At 35.4% G+C, this 24066-nt stretch overlaps 1 protein-coding gene across 12 annotated transcripts in view; it reads right to left on the bottom strand.

The window, feature by feature from the left end:
* Positions 1 to 24066, bottom strand: part of CEP128 (centrosomal protein 128) — a 393959-nt gene that overhangs the window by 286349 nt on the left and 83544 nt on the right. For all 12 annotated transcript variants that reach the window (XR_009355799.1, XM_059182638.1, XM_059182630.1 and 9 more), the window contains one exon: positions 18011 to 18162. Coding sequence is in view for 11 of the 12 variants with exons in the window: in XM_059182638.1 (XP_059038621.1) it covers positions 18011 to 18162 (152 nt within the window). In the remaining variant the exon portion in view is untranslated. The remainder of the gene's footprint in view (positions 1 to 18010; positions 18163 to 24066) is intronic.

The following is a 24066-nucleotide window of genomic DNA, read 5'->3' as shown; positions in this document are numbered from 1 at the left end:
TCTTTCTCTCAAATAAATAAATAAATCTTTCCAAAAAAATTAGAGAGTTAATCCAAGACCTGTATTATAAATATGAGGAAATTGAGGGACAAGGAGATAATCAATCCAAGTTAAGGGAAGTAGTTTACAGCAGAGAGCCACAGATCCCCAATAGTCAAACTAATATTCATTCCACTTCACTGTATTACTGACTTGGATACTAGCCAAACAACCTCTTAAATAATTAAGTAAGCTACCATGTTCTTTCCTGAGATAGGAGGAAATCCTAAATAGGAATTACACAATCTCTGAGGCATGGATGTTTCTGCAACATTTTTTAAACTGAGAGGGAAAAAAAAAAAAAAATCACAGAATAGAAGTGACTTGGTTAAACAAAACCAGGCATAGAATAGTTTTCCCCTTCTATATTCAAGACACTGGCTAGGCACTGAGGAAAGTATTAGATGAGAAACACTGGTTAGGACAAATATGATCAAGCAGGACGGAAGAGACATCACCGTTAGATAGCAAAGCAGAAACAGAATTTAAGTTAGTAAATTTAAGAGAAACTACTCTGATCATCAAGAACTCATAAAGAAAGGCACATAAAATAAGGAGACAATGAGCAAACTCACGTGTGAAGAAGAGAAAAGATTGGGTCACTGATAAAGGACAGGCATTTAAGACCAACAGTAGCACTGACTAGAGCCACAGACTGGGCCATCAGGGCTATTCAAGAAGAGTAAAAGTTCAAGAGGGCCAAAAAGAGATTAAAAAGGAAGGTCAGAAACCAGGTTGGGAGAATGCTGAAATCCAGTTTAAGCTTTCAAAAGTTTCTCAGCAAGGGAATAACGTGATCAGATATGTGCTTGAGAAAGATTAATCACCAAAGGACATTATACTAACACTAGGATATTAAAATATTATAGCAACATTAAAAATAATTGAAGATCATCTTTTTAAAAGCAGGAATGGACTTTTAGAACCAATTTTTTCTCATCTGAATTCAATCTCAGCAATCAAATTCAATAGAGCTTGCTTATAATAGATAAGAACCATCTATAGCATTCAAGAGAATAGGGGGAGAAAAAGAAAAAGAAAAACACCACTTGTCAGTCTCATTCTTTCTGAGGAAAATACAGGTATATTTCCATTTAATCAAATAAATATTTACCGCACTCAGCAACAACCAAGCTGCTAGAGACACAAAAAGATGAGTAAGAAAGCATGGTTCTACATTCTACTGCTACAGAGAACCATATAGTGTGGTTAGGCAGACACGTAACAGTTATTTTAAATAAATGTGATACATATGAGCAATTTTTCTCTCCTGTATTTCAAATTCTGCCTCTTTTCCCAATTTATGCTACCTAATCTATACTTAGATTTCATTCTTTGGTGTCTTCATCTGTCCTTATCTTTATATAACATTTTCTAACAACGATTCTTTGTCAAAAAGAAAAGAGCCCTGAGCTAACACCATTAGGTGATGGCTAAGGGAACAAAAAGAAGATAATTCACAGTTGCCAGTGAAAGTAATAAAGACAAAGAGCAAACATGGGGGGGCAGGAGGGGAGAGGCAAAAACATAGCTAGAGAGAAAATGAATGCCTATGCCAGCCAATCTCAGAACTCAAACAACAGCCAACACCAATAAAGCAAGAGTATGCACAGCACTCTTGTCCTCTGTTTCCCTTTGGTGCCTTCTTTCATGATGAAAGCGCTCATAACATTGGTGTTGTTGGGGGAAATGTGGTTGAGAGGAGAATGGGGAAGAAGGAAAAGATTAACTAGAGAATCTGATCAAATAGACAGCTCTCCCAAAAAGTCTTTTTGTGAGAATTTCAAATAACTTGATTCTGCAATATTTGAAAAAGAATGATCCCAAATTAGGGGCAAGCCAAATGGAAGTACAGTCATTTGTACATTTCTTTTAATTTTTATAATTGCTAATCTTTGAGTTTTAGATACATCAAATATATGGTATAACAGAAATATGAAGACGCACACATCACACAATTTTTGGTGTGATGTTTACTCACACTAGAGTAAACATATATATCGTAAAATTATGTGTTTGTATTATACTCATTTTATCAAAAATTAAAAAACAAGTTTAAATATTAATTATTATGAAGATTAAGAGTTTTTATAGCTTGCAATGATGACAAGTTTATTTTAAGAACAAATGTTCTAATTCCCAAGTCTCCTGGGTTGGAAATACCATGCTTAATTATAAAGTTTCTCATATGAACACATACAAACTACAATAGAATGATGTGTTTTACAACGTAGTTTCTAGAAACCCAGCACACTGAAAGTAGCAACTACCCTATCAAAATGATACACTGAAACAAAAAAGATATTTAAAGTATAGGCAAATATAAAGCTCAATTCTTTATAAGGACAAAAATGGTGACATTAAAGTTAATAAGTAACAAACACGCCTCAAGGAGAACACCCTTCAAAACAGAATTCAATTAATTATCTTAACACTGACTCTGAACAAAGATAAGACTAATTCCAGCCCAAAATATGACTTCCTTAAAGCAGACACAAGATGCAAACACTAAGTGAACAAGGATATTATATCCAAAATGAGATGCAAATATCCCAGCAAGAGGATTGATTCAAGTGCAAAAAAAAAAAAAAATTATAATTTTATTTATACTTTTTGTATTTATTAAAATTAAACTCTTTTCCAGCATGTTGGAACATTTTAGGTTCCATGTGACAAGTTAATTGACGTGTATAGATGATTTATTTTTAAGTAAGCTAAAATGGACAGGAAGCTTTAAAAACAAAAACCTGCAAATAAACTACACATTGAGGGGTACCTGAGTGGTGCAGTTGTTTAAGTGTCTGATGCTTAGTTTTAGCTCAGGTTGCAATCTCAGGGTCATGAGATGGAGCCCCATATTGAGCTCTGTGCTCAGTGCAGAGTCTACTTAAGATGCTTTCTCCCTCTGCCCCTCCTCCCCATGCTCACTCTCTCAAACAAGTAAATCTTAAAAAAAAAAAAAAAAAAAAAAAAAAAAAAACTACACATTGAATATAACATTACCAGTGTATGGATAGGTATTTGTAAATGTGACATGAGGATTAACATGAATTCAACTAGCATTCACAGAGTGCCAACTATGGACACAAGGCTAGGCTCAAGGGCTATGAAAAATACAAGGCAAGGTCATTTTTCTCAGCTAAAAGAAAACCTGATTACTGCCACTGTAGTTTATGACGTGACTAACAGCAGTCAGCCCCCATCCCTACAATATACTCTCCTATTCCATAGAGGCTACAAAACTCAATGTTTAGCATTCACTTAAGCTAGGTTGGGGATGGGGGATCTTAAGCTAGGTTGGGGATGGGGGATGGCAAATTAGACTCAATACAGAAAGAATTAGAATGTAGAAATGAGGGAGAGACAACATAACTGCTAATGTGGCTCTTTGCTACTGGCCAGCAAGGTCTTAGAGACAAGATTTATTTTGTTCCGCAGTGAATATTCCCTTGTGAATATCCCCCTTTGTGCTATCCCTTTTTGGAAGCCTAAGCAAGGCCACATCCACCAGTATTATTATAAACAACTATTACATAAAACACCTAGAGCAGTTCTATTTCCCACACTAACCCTAACTGATGTTATAAAGTTTTGCTTGTACTGTGTAAACAAAAGAACAGATTTAATAGGATTTCACCTGAAATTCTCAGCCTCTCAATTAAGCCATGCCCCATTCACCTCTATTGGGACATTAGCCTGACATATTCTTGCATGTTTTGATAGACTCATTCATTTCTGTATAATTTAGGTGTTTTATGAACTGATAGTGAGAGGACAACTAATCAATTTTCCACAGTCCGGAGAATTAAGGGAAGTCTCCAAATAAAAGAACTCAAAACAAGCATGGTAGATAATACAGGCACAGGAAGCTAGACTGGGCCAACACTCGTTGGGATTTCACTATTTAAAACTTTTTAAAGTCATGATTGGTGGAAAGTAGAATATACACTTAAAATCTGGGAATCAATTTTTCTTAACTCAAAATGCTTAAGATGCTCAAGCAAAATATCTATTAATAATCTTTAAAAACTGATTCAAACCCTTTTATGAGTTAGGGATTAGCCACAAAATATCAGGGGCTACTGTAGTAGCCATGTCACAAATAATTCTTCCTTTACAAAAAGAATCTTCTGTCTTTTCTAGCCTTCTAATTTGACTACGTACACTATTATCATTTTCTCTTTGCCAAATGAAGCAGGGACACATAAAAAGACATTAATCCCAAATAACAGGTTCCTCGGTCTTTCTCAGTGATTAAAAATAATTATTTCTCCACAAATCCTAGGAGAACATATCTGCTTCAGACAACTAGAGTTTCCTTGTACTTTTTAATGAAACATGATACTAAGCTTAAGCAAAGTACAGAAAATAATGTTCAATTAATTAAATACATTCATCTCTTTGTGAAGAAATAAAATATTAACTTCTGTTTCATTAACCATGATGTTCACTACATGAAACATTTTAAATACACATTTCTTCAGAGTGTTCAACTTATTACACAGGGGACACATAATTAACATCTAGGCCCCAGCAACACACTGGGGAAATTCTGACCCCGGCATACATCTCTCAAGTACATTTGTGTTTTCTTCGTTTTTCTCACACTCTATTAGACCGATAATTTTAACTCTGCAACTCTAATGTTTAAACTAAAGTAGGCACTTTGGGAGAAGAAAATTTGAATATAGATAGGATAAAACCATTCTTCTTTCAGAAGGTTGGTATTTGGAACTGCTTTTGATTGAGGTGCAACAACCTCTGATTAACACATTTGCTATGAAATGCAATAGGACAAAGCAGTTATCAATAAAAGACAGACACCTGTGTCTTACCGGTATTGATTTGGCCCCTGAGAGGACCAAGATAAAGTACACAGTTCAACTAAAGAAATATGTCATCTCTAATTACATCACATATAGTGAAAAGAACTTAAATGTAATCTAACACTTAATATTATTGCTCTACATCATTAGAGAGTATTACAGTTTACTGGAAACAGATCAGACACATTATTGTACATGATACAATAGCACTGTGTACCTGAGAGAAATCAACTTTTCTTGATTTCTCAATTTTGATTTCTTGAGAGAAATCGAAGCTAAGGAAGCCTAAATGAGATAAAAGAGTCCTATTTTCTTTCTTTTTTTTTTAAAGTAAATACAGTTTCAAACAAAAATAACAATCCCCTGAGATTCCAACCCCACATCCATTAGGATGGCTACCATTATAAAAACCAAAAGCCAAGTAACAACAACAAAAGCAACACAAGTGTTGATGAGGATGTGGAGAACCTGGAACCCTTGCACATCATTGGTAGGAATATAAAATGGTTTAGCCACTGTGGAAAAAAGTATGGTGGTCCCTCACAAGATTACACACAGAATTACCTCATGATCTACTAATTCTATTTTGGGATATGTACCCTCAAAAATTGGAAGCAGAGTCTCAAAGAGATATTTATATATTCATGTTCATAACAGTATTATTCACTGTGGAAGCTAAAATGTGGAAGCAACCCAAGTCTCCATCAACTGATGCATGGATAAGCAAAATGTGGTATATACATAGAATGGAATATTATTCAGCCTTGAAAAAAGGAAATTCTGTAATATACTGCAGTACAGATGAACTTGGAGGACATGATGTTAAGCGAAGTAAGCCAAGCACAAGAAGACAAATACTGTATGATTCCACTTATATGAGGTACTCAGAGTAATCAAACTCATAAAGATGAAGTCTAATAGTTATAACGCTAGTTGCCAGAAATGGGGAGGGAGTTATTAACTGATACGGAGTTTCAGTGGGGATAAGGATGGATGATTATACAATGTAAATTTATTTACTACCACCAAACTGTACATTTAAAAATGGTTAAGATGGTAATTTTTTTGATTTGTATATTTTACTGCAATTTAAAAAGAAAAAGAAAAATAATATACCCTTTTTTGACTCCAGTGGATTTCCTAGGAAGGGCTGGCTATGATAGATGTTTCTTTAATCAGTTCTTGACAGAATCCAAGACTACCACACTCCCACCATCCAGTCTGTCGCACTCAGACCAAGTAAGATCAGCGTACTTTCCATACCAACAGGAATTCAAGACATGGCTCCTAATCCAATCACATTCCCACCTGTTAAGTTTTACCTGTATTTAAGTAAAATTAAAAAGTCACACTGACCTCATTTCAAGTGCTCTAGGACTACAGATGGCTAATATGTTGAACAGCACGGATATAAAACATCTCCATCGTTGTTGAAAGTGCTACTGGACAATGCTAATCTAAGGCAACCATTGATTCATATCAACATGACTTGATATTCTTTACAATTTTTCTTCCCCTTTGTATAGGTAGAGCTCCTTTCTTGTTCTTAATGTTGATTATATAATCTTTCAAAAAAATAAATTGCATGAATTTTACCTAAGAGTGAAAAAAATTCTATTTTTTCTCAAATATCAATACTTAGGACATATATTTTGTGGATACAATATGACTGAACATGATTCAATGGCTTGGTTTTAGTTTAGATCTGATCAAAGTTCATTTTATTTTGATATTTGGTTTCAATTATTATCTTAGCTGAATCACACCTGGCCTGTTAATGTTAATAATTTACCTAGAGATTGTGTGGATTTTTTAAAATATCAATTGGAAATAAAGACAACATTATTAATTCCCTTCCAAACAGATACTTTTCCTTTTCCTTGAATTACTGCCTAGACAATTACCCCTATTACATTGTTGAATAGAAGGGAAGTGTCTGCTGCATTTCCAATCAGTACTTGACTATTAAGTACAGCGTGTACTATAGGTTTTTAGTAGATACTCTTCGGTATCGGGAAATTTCCCTCTCTTCCTTTTTACTAAAAGTTTAACTCTTTTTACTAAAAGAATTTTAGTAAATTTTTAATTACTAATTAATGGATGTTGAACTTTCATAAATACATTATCTCTATGCATTGAGACACTAATATAATTTTCTGTTATACTGATTACAAGTGTTAAAACAACCGGGCACTGCTATAATGAACTGAATATATAGGAATAATACATAACCACGATATCAGTCTTCTGTTCCATATATAATCTGTGAATATCTTCCCCCAGTGTAGCTTGTTCTTTTAATTTTCCTAATGCAGCCAAATGGAAGAAAGAAATTTTTAATTTTGTTCAAGTCTGATTTATAATAGTTTCATTTATGATTCATGCTTTTGGTGTCCTAGGAGGAATCTTTGTTTACCCAGTGTTGTAAGTCATAATACAGTCATAGTAAGTACACAGTAAGTCAAGTAAGACTTCTTTTGGAAGGTTCTGCTGTTGTTGTTGTTGTTGAGTAAGCTCTACACCAAACGTGGGGCTTGAACTCAAAACCCTGAGATCAAGAGTTATATGATCTATTGACTGAGCCAACCAGGTGCCCCTGGTAGTAATTCTTTTAACTGTTTCACTTTCTTCCTCAGTATTAGTTATATACCTATTACTCTTCTAGTAGTTACCATAGAGATTACTATATGCATCCTTCACTTACTAGTATATGAAGTAGATTACTAATTTTACAGCACCCTTCAATGAGAATCAAAGACCCATTAGAGGGGCCATCATCCCCCAGATGAGTGGATGGAAGCTCTATTCCAAATAGACACAGTCAAAGTCAAAGGACTGAGGCTCCCTTTTCCCAACCAGTCCCCCCCCCACTGGGCAGAAGGCATCACAGACTTAGATTGCTCCTGTCCCAGTTATCTCATACAATGAAGATTCCACATAGAAGGGGCTAGCTGAGAGATCATGATTACCAACCCACTCAGCATCACACCTGAAGAGCTGGGGTATCACCCCACAGGGAAGCAAGCTATAGTCCCTCAACCCAGCTCCAGTACAGTGACACAGAGGGTCTATTAAGAGGAAGGGGGACGGGTGCCTGGGTGGATCAGTGGGTTGGGGCCTCTGCCTTCGGCTCAGGTCATGATCCCAGGATTCTGGGATCAAACCCCGCATCAGGCTCTCAGCTCAGCGGGGAGCCTGCTTCCTCCTCTCTCTCTTTGCCTTCCTCGCTGCCTGCTTGTGATCTCTGTCTGTCAAATAAATAAATAAAATCTTAAAAAAAAAAAAAAAAAAAACAGAGGAAGACATAAGTTATATAAACAGAGAACCGACAGTTTTGACTAAGGGGACTGACTTTATTTGTAACAGAACATAAAAAAATTACAGTCTAAGGATGATATCAAAAAATAATAAAGACAGCTCAGAAGAACATTCTTGGAGTCAGAAAATGCTCCCAAACACTGGCAAAATCATACTCTTACAAAGAAGCCCATCTTGAACTGCATCGGACTGTGGTACAATTTATATCCCAGTGAACATAAGAAGGAAGGAAGGAAGGAAGGAGCAAGCACTCAGCAATTAATGGAGAGGATAAAATCTATGTGGGATATCAACAGAGTCAGACTAGTCAGAAGTTTAATCGGGAGATCAGGGAACTAGAGAGTGAAAGAGAGCCCAGCTAAAACCACAATCATCCCTGCTGGTCATGGAGACTCTGCACATACTCAAGGCTGCACCCTCTGAGAAGCAACATCAGAAAATGCACACTGCAGGGAAAATAAGTTCCACTGAGCTACTCCAGTCAGTTTGCTAAACTAATAGAAAAGCAAATAATAACAGCAAACCACAGAAGGTATAGAGTTCGTATCCAGACTAAATACATTACATAAAAATTCAAATTCAACAAAACCCAGTAGACATGAAAAGAAATTTTAAAAGTGTGACCTATTCAAAGAAAAAAAGAAAAAAAGACAATTGAAACTCCCTTTGAGGGGGACCAGATTCTGAACTTAAAATTTTGTTAAAAGTTACTGCAAGTGTGCTCAAAGAGCTAAAGGAAACCATTTTTTTAAATGAAAGGAATCTATGATGACAATATCATAAAGACAGCAATAAAAAGACAGAAATTTTTAAAAATGGAAATTATGAAATTGAAAAGTCCAGTAAGTTTAATGAAAAATTCACTTGAAAGGCTCAATAGATTTGAGCTGGCAAAAATAATAATAAAAATAATGAATTTTTTTTAAAAAACCAAAAATATTTTTTTAAAGATTTATTATATGAGAGAGAGGGCATGTGAGGGAGAGGGGTAAAGGGAGAGAGAGAATCTCAAGCAGACTCCCTGCTGAGCAAGGACCCCCCCCAACACACACACACCAACCACACACACACACACACACACACACACACACACACACAGGGATAGACCTCATAACTCTGAGATCATGACCTGAGCTGAAATCAAGAGTTGGACGCTTAACCAACTGAGTCACCCAAGTGCCCCTCCAAATGCAAAAACATAAAGATAAATCAGTAGTGATTATGCCATCTGAAAAAGAGAGAGAAAAAAGAATACAAATGAACAGAGCCTCAAAGAAATGTGGAATGCTAACATACCTGCAGTAGAAATACTAGTTGTAATGGAGAGAAAGAAACAAAAAATACAGGAAAAAAATGATGGCTAAAAGTTTCCAAATTTGAAAAAAACATTAAGCTATATTGATGAACTACAAGTAGGATAAATACAAAAACCTTCACCCAAATATATCGGAGTCTAACCTGAAGGCAAAAACAATAAGAAAATCTGGAAAGCAGCAAAAGAAAAGTGGCCCATCATGAATGAAGAATCCAACAGGATCAAAAATTGACTTCTCATGAGAAACAAGGAAGAACAAAACCAGTAGGATGGCATATTCAAAGTGTGAAGAAAATCAACTAAAATCTTATATCCAGCAAAATTATCTTTTTTTTTTTTTAATGAGGTGCAATAAAGACATTTCAGGCCAACTTTTTTGTAGAATGTATTGCTAGCAAACCAGCCTTACAAGAAATATTCAAGAAGTTTTTCAGGTTGAAAGCAATTGATATTCAATAGTAATTCAAATCAACACATATAAAGAAAGAGTGCCAGGAGAGTCTAGTGATTCCACCCCCATGGTCACAGATGACCGTACCAATGATTTGATACTGAACCCAAAATAGCGATGGCTCAAGTTTTCTTATCTTTGTTATCTAAAGAGTCTCAATGACCGCATCAGTTTGGTAACAGGTATGGAATCTGTTTTGTCCATGAAACCCAAAGGGCAGCTGTCAAGATAGTTTCTCGCCTCCCTACATTAAACCACCCATTTGAGTGTGTTCCAGTTTCTTGTAACCTAGAAGGAACAAACAAATATAACTGGACAATGTGATGTAATAAGTCTATAAAACTATAAAACCATTGTTTGGATTTTTAATCACCAAATACCAATTTCTATTTAAAGGTATTTCTGCTGCTTTTTGTCTTTTGATGACTCTTTGTCCTCAGAGGATGGGGGCCATCTTGGTACAGTAGGGATGGGTGCTCCTCATGCCCACTTCCTAAGGTTCGGACTCCCCATACCCCTGTTCCCCATTTTAAGTCTCACTATGATTCATGCCCATCCTGGCTTTTCTTTTCTTTCTTTTTTTTTTTTTAATTTCTTTTCAGTGTTCCAGAATTCACTGTTTATGCACCATACCCAGTGCTCCATGCAATACGTGCTTGAAGTGAAACTTCAGTGCTAAATGTGAGTTCAATGATTATGACTTCACTGCGGGCAATGAATATTGCTTTCATTTGTGTACCCCTGGATTCCAGCACCAGACTCAATACCTAATAGACTCTTAATCAAACGTTATTGAATGAAAGACTAAATAAATTGGGTTTTTCTTGCCAATTAGAAGATAGAAAAACAGATCATTAGACCAGAAACCAAAACCAAACCACATATTAAGTTATATAACCTAAGCATACATATGGATGGAAGTCTCATAAAATCCTTCGAGGAATAAGCAAAAAAATGTATCTAATTTTTTATTAAACCCTACCTACCTATCCAGCTCTTAATAACAGTTACTATATATTTTGGTTCTCAGATTTCTATTCTGTTTATAAGGTCCTGTTCTCTGCTAGAATTAACTATCTTATTATCTTATTTCTTAACATATTAATGATCCATGGTTGTTTTTTTTTTTATAAACATATATTTTTATCCCCAGGGGTACAGGTCTGTGAATTGCCAGGTTTACACACTTCACAGCACTCACCAAAACACATACCCTCCCCAATGTCCATAACCCCACACCCCTTCGCCCAACTCCCCTCTCCCCAGCAACCCTCAGTTTGTTTTGTGAGATTAAGAGTCACTTATGCTTTGTCTCCCTCCCAATCCCATCTTGTTTCATTTATTCTTCTCCTACCCACTTAAGCCCCCATGTTGCATCACTCCATATCACTCGGCATCAGGGAAATATCACCTCACACCAGTCACAATGGCTAAAATCAACAAGTCAGGAAATGACGATGCTGGCGAGGATGCAGAGAAAGGGGAACCCTCCTACACTGGTGGTGGGAATGCAAGCTGGTGCAACCACTCTGGAAAACAGCATGGAGGTTCCTCAAAATGTTGAAAATAGAACTGCCCTATGACCCAGCAATTGCACTATTGGGTATTTACCCTAAAGATACAAACGTAGTGATCCTAAGGGGCACGTGCACCCGAATGTTTATAACAGCAATGTCCACAATAGCCAAACTATGGAAAGAACCTAGATGTCCATCAACAGATGAATGGATAAAGAATATGTGGTATATATACACAATGGAATACTATGCAGCCATCAAAAGAAATGAAATCTTGCCATTTACGACAACATGGACGGAACTAGAGAGTATCATGCTTAGTGAAATAAGTCAAGCAGAGAAAGACAACTATCATATGATCTCCCTGATATAAGGAAGTAATGATCCATGTTTTAAAGGTGATTTCTGTTGACTCCAACATCTGAAGAGTCTATATGCCTATTTCTATTTCTCGCTTAGATCTTGTATTTTAGTAATGGGTTTTCTTGATAGGACTGCTAAGTTTTGATCAAATGCTAAACACTGTATGACAAATTACAGAAATAATGAGGGCTCTGGAGGATAATGCCTTCCTCCAGATGGGCAGTTAGGGTAGGGACGAATAATGTCACAGCAGATTCCAAACTATGCTACAGGTTTTGTGACTGTTGGTACATTTCTAGCTTACCCAGACTCCTAAGGATTAGCCCTTCGGGTATCCCAACTGGAAGTATGTGATGATTAGCATGGCCCTTCTTCTTAAAGACATGACTCCTCCTGTCCTTATACCCTGGTAACTCTCTGATAACTCCAAACATATTTTTAAAAATATATGTCTTACCCAGGTTTTTCTAGTTTTTCTCAGTAGAAAGTTTATTCTGCAACAAGCTAATCTACCTTAATAAAGACAGAAACTGTTCACTAATCAGAATTGTCAAAGTTTACCTAATTTGTTAATCTTCACTAAGGGAGAGCAAACTATAGCCTAACAACATCATAGGTTCCCCCCAAATAAGTACTGTATCACATAAACTCACACTTCACACAAGGAAAGTAATAGAAATTAAATGTGTTTAATACATATGAAAAAAATTGCCAACACTGACCTTTGCTTATGTTAGCCATATGTTACTTACTAAAACCTTTTTTTTGCAAAGATAATTTATACCATTTGAACATTTAAGAGTATAACAGGTGCACTGTTTTCATTAATGCTGAATATAATCTTATAGAAAGCTGCCTGAAAACAAAAATCTAAAACACAATTTAAATCTTCACCTAAAATGATAAGGCTATCAAATTAAAATCACTGTAAAGGTAACTATAAAGGCTATAGAAATAATGCATGAACAATTAAAATGTGTATTACAAAGTCTACTTTATATCCATTTAACAGCATTTGTAGTGGTCAAGAAATGAACAACTATGAATTATTAAGATTCTACAAAAAATATTACCTCATTTGTTACATATCACCTATTTTTCCATAGCAAGTCCTTGAATAGTTATTCCCAAAGGCATGTTATCTTTATTATTGCTTTTAACATCAAATCTATCTATAATTAACATAAGTTATCAGCACTTCATTGTTCTGTGAAGAAGGTAGTTTCTCCCTCTTCCCCACCCCAACTTCATGCACGTGAAAATGGACATGTGCACACACATACCACAGAGATACACAAACGCCTACATGCTTAATTTACACATAAAACACATGAGGCAAAAATTATCATGACTTCAGAAAATAAAGAATTTGAAAATTTACACTTTTATTCCTGAATTATTTCCTTAATGACCCTACTAAATAGTAAATCTTGGTGATGTCTTAAAGGAAAATTTAAAATATTTGGTCCACTTCTACTTTCTGGTTTGATGAAAATACTCATGCAACTCTCAGTTACAAAAAATAGAAGAGCTGCCTGTCTTCACAACTCCAATATTTCCATATAGATGAATGATTTGAGAACTAAATCATCTTCAAAGTGTAAAAGTTTACCTCGTTTTACATGTAAGGCATGTCTGCCAGTAGTCATCTTCATGAAGAACTTGGACATTTGTGGACTTAACAATCTACTTCAATGTCTGTTAATTTGGTTGGTAACAGAGGCAGACCTCATCTCCCTAGGTTCAACAGTTTTAGCCTGCCTATACGGTTTTGCTGCCAATATTATTTTTCTTTATAATCTGTGTATTAAAAATTACTTAGTACTCAGTACATTATTTTACAACAAGAACTTGGATAAGGAATAAATTATCAAGATAAAAAAGAACAACAGAAAATTACAAACAGGGCAATTAAGGTCTCTAAGAAGGACTTTAAAATAGTATTGAAGGGAGCATTATTACAGAGCAAAGCATCCAGCTTTATATAAGAAATGCAAGAATCAAGAGTTTATCTTAAAAGCATGTTAAAAGGAACAACCTTCCTTCTGTTCCTGAAGCACTAATCATCAAGAAGAAAAGTTATTATTGATTATCATTTCTGTTTTCCACTACCCTCTTTTTGAAAGTAAATTATGGCATTACAGTTCCAAGTTTCTGCTAATGAATAATCATGTCAGTTGTCACTCAATTATCACTTTCAACATTTAATCTAAATTATGTACAGCACCTTGTTTTTTTTTCTTTCTTTGAAGTTCCTCATTGAATTTAAAAGTCAAATTTTTTTCTTCAAGAAAAGTAAGTTGATGGAAGATGGAGGCTGAGATTAAATCAGGGGGAATCATTGATCAAGGATACTTGGAATTCTTATGAATACAAATAGCCTATCAAGGTTAATGAGGTTCAACTCAAGTTTAGAAAAAGAAAAAAACTGTACTTAGTATTTCCTATGCATATACAGATTTAGGGTTTTAGGTACAATTTGAAAGGTAAATTATGCAAACCCAAACTCAGCTTTCATTCTGCTTTTTTACAAGCTCTTTTCACTGTTTTTCTCCAGTGTAAAACAACTGTTTAAAATATATAGTCTGGATCAACAAAAACTAAGGCAATTAGTGAGAAAGAGCAAAGGTCCCCTTGAATGCTGACAGACAAGTCTTCCAGAAATTAATGTGCTTTAAAGAATGGCCAGACAACAAAAGTTAGCTTTGAAAAATAACCATAAAAAGTGTTCTACAATCTACTACTTCAGTCAACAAATACTAATTGAGTCCTAATATGGGTAAGACACTGTCAAGGGACACAAAGAAATACAGAGATAAGGCCTGGTTCTTAACACATACTCATTTATGACCTGAAAAAGGATATATGTATTTAATTCATAAGTGGCTTCCAGAATGCCACAAGTCTGAATTACAACATCAGTGCATACTGGTAAATGGCCCAGAGCAAAATCTGTGCACAGCAACGTACCAAAAGAAAATGCAAACAGAAGGATGAGCATCAGAGTGAAGGCAGAGGAGAATGTTAGAAAGACAAAAGAAATCAGTTCAACATGCTCCAGAAATAAAAACAAGATCTGGTGAAATAAACAGATCCCTGGTTACAAGAACCCTGTTAAAGAGAGGTAGAGGGTGGGAGAGCCTTACCGCAGCCAGGAACAAACAGTCCCTTACACATCATTACGCTCTGATTGTGTCTACCAAGCAACTTTTGATTACTGATTTATAAAACCCAGGAATAGAAAATTGGGAGACTGGTGCCCTGTATAGAAGTGTTCAAATATCCATGTTGAGCCCCCACAGGGTATATCAATGAGCTGGCACTCTTTTATACACTGTCTTCTAATGGGTTTGTTAGTATGAACCAGTCTCCTGGGCCACATTATTTCTAGGACACAGAAAATTCAAGTTCCCAGATGTAAGAACAAGACCTTGAAACATGAGGTCTTCGCCAAGGTAAGGATATTGAGGTCATATTTGTCTTAGTGACAGGATAGCCTCTTCTGCAGTCCCCTATCTCCTTCATTTCAACTCATTTTGAAATTTTAAAGACATATACCTAGATACTTTAAGGCAGTGTGAAAAATGTGCAGTAAGAATATTAGTGATGTGAGTAAGAGGACGGGTACAGAAGGAAGGACTTTCACTTATAGCTGCTATAGTAGAAGGCGGCTTCAGGAAGGAAAAGGCTTAGGATCTCCACAAAAAGAGGACATTACAGAAACAGTGAACTATGGGAACAAAGAAAAAAGAAAATGGAAATGAGTAGTAAAGTTTAAGAGAAAAAGACTGTGTATAAGGTTTTGGAGGAAAGGTCTTAGGAAGTTGAGATTAAAGAGAAAGAGACTAGTGATTGAACAAACCACAGGGAAGAGGATTGCAGCAAATGTTTTGAGGTCTGACCAATAGTCACATTTTATGTATGTTTTCTTATTTATATTCAGTTTTTAAAAAGAAACTAAAGAAGATTAATATTCATTATAGACTGCATAAGGCAACACCAATTGTTTTTCCAAAGAGAGAGAGTGAGCACAAGTAGGACAGAGGGAGACAATCGTAAGGAGGCTCCAAGACCAGCACTCAACCAAATGTAGGGCTTGATCTAATGACCCTGAGATCATGACTCAAGCCAAAACCAAGAGTCAACACTTAACCAACAGCCACCCAGAGGCCCCCAACAACAAATATTTTTGAAAAATAAAGCAGAAACCAAATGCTTTTCAATTAAATTTCAATCAAATACCCAACAGAAGTCACCTTGAGTGACCCATGACTATTATCTTCACAGAGTCTACTCAAGACATCATTTTGAAAACAGCTTGGAGATATTCAAAGGGCCTTCAAAGCCATAATCAGAAGCATCACAAAATCTGAAAGAATGGATATAAAATTTAGGTAATTATTTTATTGTTAAAAATAAAGAAAGGGGGAAAAATAAAACTGGTTAATGGGAATTTCTTCCAGAATAAACAATGTATTTTTGTAATTCCTTTTTGATGGCAACTGGGAGAAAAAATATTTCATCCTCCAAAAGGAATTTGAATCAGATTTGAGACAAACTCAAAGAACTTTATGCATCAATTTAGAAGGTCACACACACAGACAAGGAAATTTTCCAGCTTTTGTTCCTTGCCATGTCACCACCAACTAGAACAGTGCCTGGGATGTAATAAACAGTCATTAAGTATGTAGTATGTGAGTCAATTTTCGATCTCTCTGCCCAACTGTCTTTCACATCCAAACCCGTAAAACCAATCCAAACTAACCCAAGAGAATGCCAACTCTTTCCCTAACCCAGGTGAAAATGTTAAAAGAGCCATTGTTAGGACAAGGGGAAAGCAGGCTCTTTGAACAAGAGCATTATTAGATTATTATAATATTTTAAACGCCTATGAATGTGAAATTTTTTTTATATGATTCTGCAAGTGGTAAATGAAATGAAACAATGGAAAGGAAGGGAGGGAAGAGAGACAGAACAATACGTGGTTATAAACAGCTTACCAAAGTGATTTCTCTACCTTTGATACTTACTAGCATAGTATTTTTTTTTAAGATTTTGTATTTATTTATTTGACAGACAGAGATGACAAGTAGGCAGAGAGGCAGGCAGAGAGAGAGAGAGGGAAGCAGGCTCCCTGCTGGGCAGAGAGCCCGATGCGGGGCTCGATCCCAGGACCCTGGGATCATGACCTGAGCCGAAGGCAGCGGCTTAACTCACTGAGCCAGCCAGGCGCCCCTAGCATAGTATATTTTTAATTTTTAATATTTAACTTTGGAAAAATAAGATTTTAGCACTTTTGTCATCAGGATCAAAGGCTAAAATAATTAATACCCATGAAACAAACTTTAGAAGTCCTACAATTACAGTTGTTCTGATAACATTTCTGATAAATATTTATTATGCATATAGAGGGCTTTGTAAAAAGTATGCCAATATTTCATTATCTTCATAATATGAATCTTGATCCAAATCTAAAATACATTTTCCACTGATGCACTGACAAGATGAAAGAGAAACTCAAACTGCAGTAACATTAAATACTTCCTTTGGATTATATAAAGTTAGGTATCTTTAACACCAATTTTCTACCTTTCACTATAATTTAGAAAATTCTTCAAATCTGGTATCTTATTACAACTAGTATGCAACCCCACTAATAAAAAGAGATACAGAAGAGGACTGCTACATATCTATTTCCAAATGTGTCATCCAAGTTTGATATAATATACATAATTATATTAGAATTAAGACATTTCCTTTTTATAAAGTTCTTTCTTCTGATTTTTAATAGTTTTGAATAATTATCCCAATTCTGCCTCATGTAGAGCTGTGGGAGATTTAAAAGCCTTTATGGTACCCATTTTGCTAGGCCAGTTTCACCCCCCAAAATAAATGATAATCCACCATTCCTTCAAGAAAGACCCCTTCTATCTGAAGGAAGGGCTCGATTGCCACGACCAAAAAATATTTTCAAGTTTGATAGGTTCCGGGCATTAAGGTCCAAATGAAAGAGAAATGAATCCATAGACATATCTATGTATAATTAAGGTAGTCACCGACATAACTTTACATTATGCTAGAGTTCATAAAATACCACAGACTTTCTATTAAAACTTCATTAAGCAATTCTCTGAAACAAAACTAAAGTCCTTTGACTACAACTTAAAAATAGCAAAGTCACCTCAATTTGTGCTGCAAACTGTGCTTTCTCCTTGTCTCTTCGCTCCACGCACCGCTTCGCTTCCTCTAACTCAGATGCCATTGCGCTGAAGTTCAGCTGCACCCTCAAATCTGACATCTGCTTCTCCAGATTCTCTTTTTCCTGCTCAACCCCTTGAAAGAGAAAAATGTAAAGCTTGATTGTTGTTCTTTATTCACAGGAGAATGTACTTTCAAATGGTACAAAGCATTGATGTTCTAATATTCCAGCTAACATAACCCACTTATTAACACTGTCACTCAACAGACTTTTCAGAATTTGCCAGCCTATTGTTTCAAGTCTCACTCAGTATTCTAAAATATATACACTGATGTGTTATCTAATATTATTCTATTTTGATACTAAAACTTGAAATGATATAGGATTTCTAGTACAATTGAGCTCAGGAAAATCCTACATATTTTTCCTTTGGTTTTCATTAAATCTCTACCTCCAAATTCTAACACACAAATACTAAAAGAATGTTCACTTAAGTTATACATTAGCTGAAAGTTACTGAAGTTGACACACAAAATAATTCTTTCTTGCAAAGGAAACAAATGATACTGTTAAATCTCTGTGTATGATCACTAACTAACTTACTAATTCTGGAGACTACCACCTGAAATTATATCACTGAACAATACAGACAGACTTAGTATTTAATTCAACATACTTGGTCTGTGATGCACAGGACACTGTACTACCATCTTCTTCAAACATAAATTACACAAAAACCTTTTCTTAATAACCTTATATTCTAAGAATAGAAATAAGATATATAAACCACATCCTTAAGTCTAAGATGACAAAAATTGGAACATGTATTATCAATTTAACTGTTTTTCTAGTAGTTTCCTTTCCAGGAAAGGAAAAGAAGGAAACACTAGCAAATTAAATTTATACATCATTCATAAGACACATGTGAACTTAAGAGATACCAAAGTGTTCAAAATTGTATATCAAGGACATACATGGGTGGAAAATACATAGGCATTTTAATAGCATGATAAAAGCAATGACAGATACTATACAGATATTTTACAGATACAGTTATCATACAGAAATATTACAAAGGATAGAGTTATTAACTCTATCTTGATGAAAAACTCAGGTAGAAAGACATAGAAAGTAAGTTAGATTTAAAGAATAAATAAAGAATGTCACCAAGCAAAGGAGATGAGGAGTTGGGGTGATAATTCAGGGAAAGGAAGTGGCATAAAGCACAGAGGTCCAGTACTGGATTTAATTTTCAGATAAATGCACTTAGCACTTCCACATAGCTACCACATATGAGGGAAGGAAGAAGGACAGTGGGCAAGGTGTTTACACATTGCTAGGGAGCTTAGAAATTATCTTATAGACCAGGAGTTAGCACACATTTTCAGTGAGTGGTCAGATGGTAAATATTTTAGCCTTATGATCTCTGTCACAACTGCTCAACTCTGCCATTGCATTGCACAAGCAGCCTGGACAGTGAATAAATGAATGGGAACAGCTGTATTCCAATAAAGCTTATTTACAAAGTCTGGATTTGCCCCTTGGGCCATACTCTACAAAGCCCTGCTCAGTTTCCAACCTGAAAACAGGCATATTTGTTTATGTGTAAAAGTATTTATTCATTTTACAAACACATACTTTAAATTTTTTATTTAGATAGGTATAAATAGGCATATATGTGTGCATATAATATATACCTTTAGAGTGTCTAATATATCTAATATATCTAATATATCTTAATATATAGACATATATCTCAGGATGTATGTTAGAATATATACAAAGTAACAGGAAGATATATTATAAAAAATATGGAGATATTAACACATATGAATACATGTATAAATACATATACATAACTTGTGAAACATATATTTAATGTGGAAACATAGTAATTTGTTAAGTTTCATAATCTAGATGCACATAAAATAGTTGGATATATATAAATATATACTTAGGCACACATACATACATATATAATGAAACATTTAGCAAAATTAAAATACTCAAAATGTAAGATATAAAATAAAAATTGTGTTACAAACACTCTCCTCTCACACCCGGGAGATTGTCTCACACACTTCACTTTGAAGAACACTTGCTACAAACATGATGGGTCTGAGGGTGCCTGGGTGGCTCAGTGGGTTACGCCTCTGCCTTCGGCTTAGGTCATGATCTCAGGGGCTTGGGATCAAGCCCCGCATCGGGCTCTCCACTTGATAGGAAGCCTGCTCCCCCTTTCTCTCTCTGCCTGTTTCTCTACCTACTTGTGATCTCTCTCTCTGTCAAATAAATAAATAAAATCTTTAAAAAACAAAACAACAAAACATGACGGGTCAGTACAGCATAGCAGTTCAGCATTCAGGTTTCGGGAGAAAGAGATTCAGGTCTGTTACTTCCCAAAACTATGACCTTAGGCAACCTCTTTGTTCTTCAGTTGTGGGTTTTTTTTTTTTTTTTCCCTAACTCATACCCTTCTTATAGTGTAGTTCTTAGAACTTAAGACTGAAGTTCTAAGAACTAATGAATAGCAAAATGCTGCATATATAGTAAGAGCTCAATAACCTACAGCAAAAGGTTTTAAGCAAGAGTAACATGAATGGATCAGAGAAAGACAACTATTATATGATATCCCTGATATGAGGAAGTAGAGATGCAACGTGGGGGGTTTAGGGGGTAGGAAAAGAATAAATGAAACAAGATGGGATTGGTTGGAAGACAAACCATAAGAGACTCTTAACATCACAAAACAAACTGAGGGGGGCCGGGGGAGGGGGGTACGAAGAGGGTGGTGGGGTCATGGACGTTGGGGAGGGTATATGCTATGGTGAGTGCTATGAAATGTGTAAACCTGGAGATTCACAGACCTACCCCTGGGCCTAATAATACATTATATTTTTTTAAAAAATATTTTTAATAAAAAGAGTGACATGAATGGTTTGTGGCTTAGAAAGCATCCCTTTAGTAGCAGCAGTATCGAAGACAGATCACAGAGGAACTAGAATAAGTTAAGAGGGTAATACAAATGAGACAAAGCATGCCTAAACTGGGACAGTGAGAATAAAAAAGAAGATGGGCCAAATTCAAGAAATACCAAGATCTATAAATAGGCAAGGACAAAGCAGACGGAGGAGAGAAGGAATAATTTCTGATGTTCTTTGTAATCAAGTCTCGGCTATTTGGATAAAGGATGGTGGCACAGACTGAAACAGGAAATAAAAATCGTTTTTCAGGAAAGGATCTGTTGACTGGTGCATTCTGTGGAATAGCAGATAGAGATGTCCAATGAGAGACTCCAACTGGGGGGCTAAAGATTAGTGGACTCAAGATTTCATTACAGGTGACAGCGAAAGCATAAGATTTAAATAACAACCTCTAGGGAGAAATATTAAGTGAGAAACCCCATAAGGATGATTCTAGGCAACACCCAGCATTTAAAAGACAAGCTGTAAACAAACAGAAAAGATTCAAACAAAAAGAATGAAAACAAGGAATTCAGAAGAACCAAGAAAGCGTAGAAACATGGAAGTCAGTTAAAGAGATCCAAGAAGCAAGAGGAAAAAACTGGGATCAAGTTAAGAAAAGTAATAGCATGATTCCTTTGACTTTGACTCAGAAGACTACTAGTAAAGTAAGGTCAATTTCATTTTTTGTTTTTTCAAAGACTTATTTATTTGAGAGAGAGAGAGGGAGAGAGAGAGAACAAGCAGGAGGAGTGGCAGTGGGAGAAGCAAACTCCCCATAGAGCAGGCAGCCCAATGCAGGGCTAGATCCTAGGACCCTGGGATCATGAACTGAGCCAAAGGAAGACTTAACTGACTGAGATACCCAGCTGCCCCAGCAAAGTCAATTTTAAAAACAGATGTGGGGGGCACCTAGGTGGCTCAATGGGTTGGAACCTCTGCCTTTGGATCAGGGTCCTGGGATCAAGCTCTGCAGAGAGCCTGCCTCCTCCTCTATCTCTGCCTGCCTCGCTGCCTACTTGTGATCTCTGTCTGTCAAGTAAATAAATAAATTCTTTAAAAAATAATAATAATAAATAAATAAATAAATGAAAACAGATGTGGGGGGTGCCTGGGTGGCTCAGTGGGTTAAAGCCTCTGTCTTCAGCTCAGGTCATGATCTCAGGGTCCTGGGATCATGCCCTGCACTGCTTCCTCCTCCCTCTCTCTCTGCCTACCACTCTGCCTACTTGTGATCTCTGTCTGTCAAATAAAGACATAAAATCTTTAAATAATAATAATAATAATAATAAATAAATGAAAACAGATGTGGAAGTTACTTTGCAATCAGTGGAGAAACAAACAGCAACCAGAGTGACTATGAGTGATATCTTATGCAGATTCAAAAAAAAAAAAAAAAAAATACAAGTATTCATAAAGATTAAAATTTTAGAACATTAAGAGAAGGTGAAGAAGTTCATTATCATATTGATATGAGACCTTCCAGATATTTTTAAACCTTGTAAGTAGTTAAGGAAAGTGACATTCTTCTAGTCTTCAAAGACTTACACCAAGAATAACTAGATTTTTTAGAAGGAAAGAAAACATGTAACAAACGTACCAGAGTCTTTTTCCAAACAAAATAAGTGTTAAGTGTTACATAAGTCTTATGTGCATCTTTATGAAAATCTGATGAATAATCAAAAACCTTGGGATTTTACTTTTAAAAATAAATTTTAAAATATTTGATGTCAAAATATATTTCAGTTATAACACATGAAACTTAAGTGAACTTAATGGCATGCAATTATGTTAGGATAGGTATGCCAGAATTTGCCTAGTGAATATTTTCTGGCAATGTGGAAATTCTAACTTAGGCAACATACTGAGTTATGTGTGGGGAATCTGGGAAAATATTTATCTTTCCTAATTTTGATAGTACACCAAATGCTCACAAGAGTTTCTCCAATAATTCAGATATTTGAGTAGGAAGCTTCCTTATGGAAATAATTTATAAGCTGAGCAATCTGGACTAGTCTATTAGAAACCATTATAAAATTTCAATATTACTATATCTGTTACAAGTAAACTTCCAAAAAGAAATACATCTAGACTCATTAAATTCCACAACCTAAATCAATACCACCACTTAAAAGGTATTCTAATATTTCTCAAACATAAAATATTCTTAATCTAGATAAGAAAAAGCTGGTCATATGGTTCATGACCACTTTTGCCAGATGATTCATTTCTGTCACGCATCTTGATCACAAAAAAGACAGGATCTCAATTTTAATTGTACATATTTCAAATTGGGATAAAAGAAAATGAAAACATAGGTAGGGGTACTTCCAATTTAAGTACAAGGAGAAGTACACACACACATTTAGGCATGGAAATAAGAAGCTAGAAAAAAATTCCACTACTTAGCTTTGCTGGTTCTTTCTAGGAGAAAGCCCCCCATGAGATAAATATGTCTGAAATGTGTTTAAAAATAAAGCAGAAGAGAGATTAAAATTGGATGCTAATATCAGCAATGAACAAGTTAAATCTGAAATTAAAAACATAAAACCATTTACATTTGCATCCAAAGAAAATACTTAAATGTAAATCTAACAAAATCTGTATGACAAAAACTATAAAACTCTGAAGAAAGAAATCATAGTTGAAGGAAATAAATAGAGAGACAGTTTATGTTCATGTATAGGAAGACACAATGATGCCAAATGTCAGTTCTTCCCAACCTGATCTACATATTCAATGCAATCCCAATCAAAATCCCAGCAAGTTATTTTGTAAGTATCAACAAACTAATCCTAAAAATATATGGAGAGGTGAAGGATCCAGAACAGCCAATGCAATATGAAGGAGAAGGACAAAGCTGGAAGACTAACACTATCCAACTTCAAGACATACCATAACGCTACAATAATCAAGAGTGTGGTAAGAACAACAACAACAAAAAATAGACAAATACATCAATGAAACAGAACAGAGGCCCAGAAATAAACCAACATCAAAGCAGTCAATTGATCTCTGACAAAGTAGCAAAGACAATACAGTAGAGAAAATGTTGTTTTCAACAAATACTGTAGG

Source organism: Mustela lutreola, chromosome 7 (genome assembly GCF_030435805.1).
Source record: "Mustela lutreola isolate mMusLut2 chromosome 7, mMusLut2.pri, whole genome shotgun sequence".
In the NCBI taxonomy this organism is placed as follows: Eukaryota; Metazoa; Chordata; class Mammalia; order Carnivora; family Mustelidae; genus Mustela; species Mustela lutreola.
This window is presented reverse-complemented; position numbering and strand designations above follow the sequence as displayed.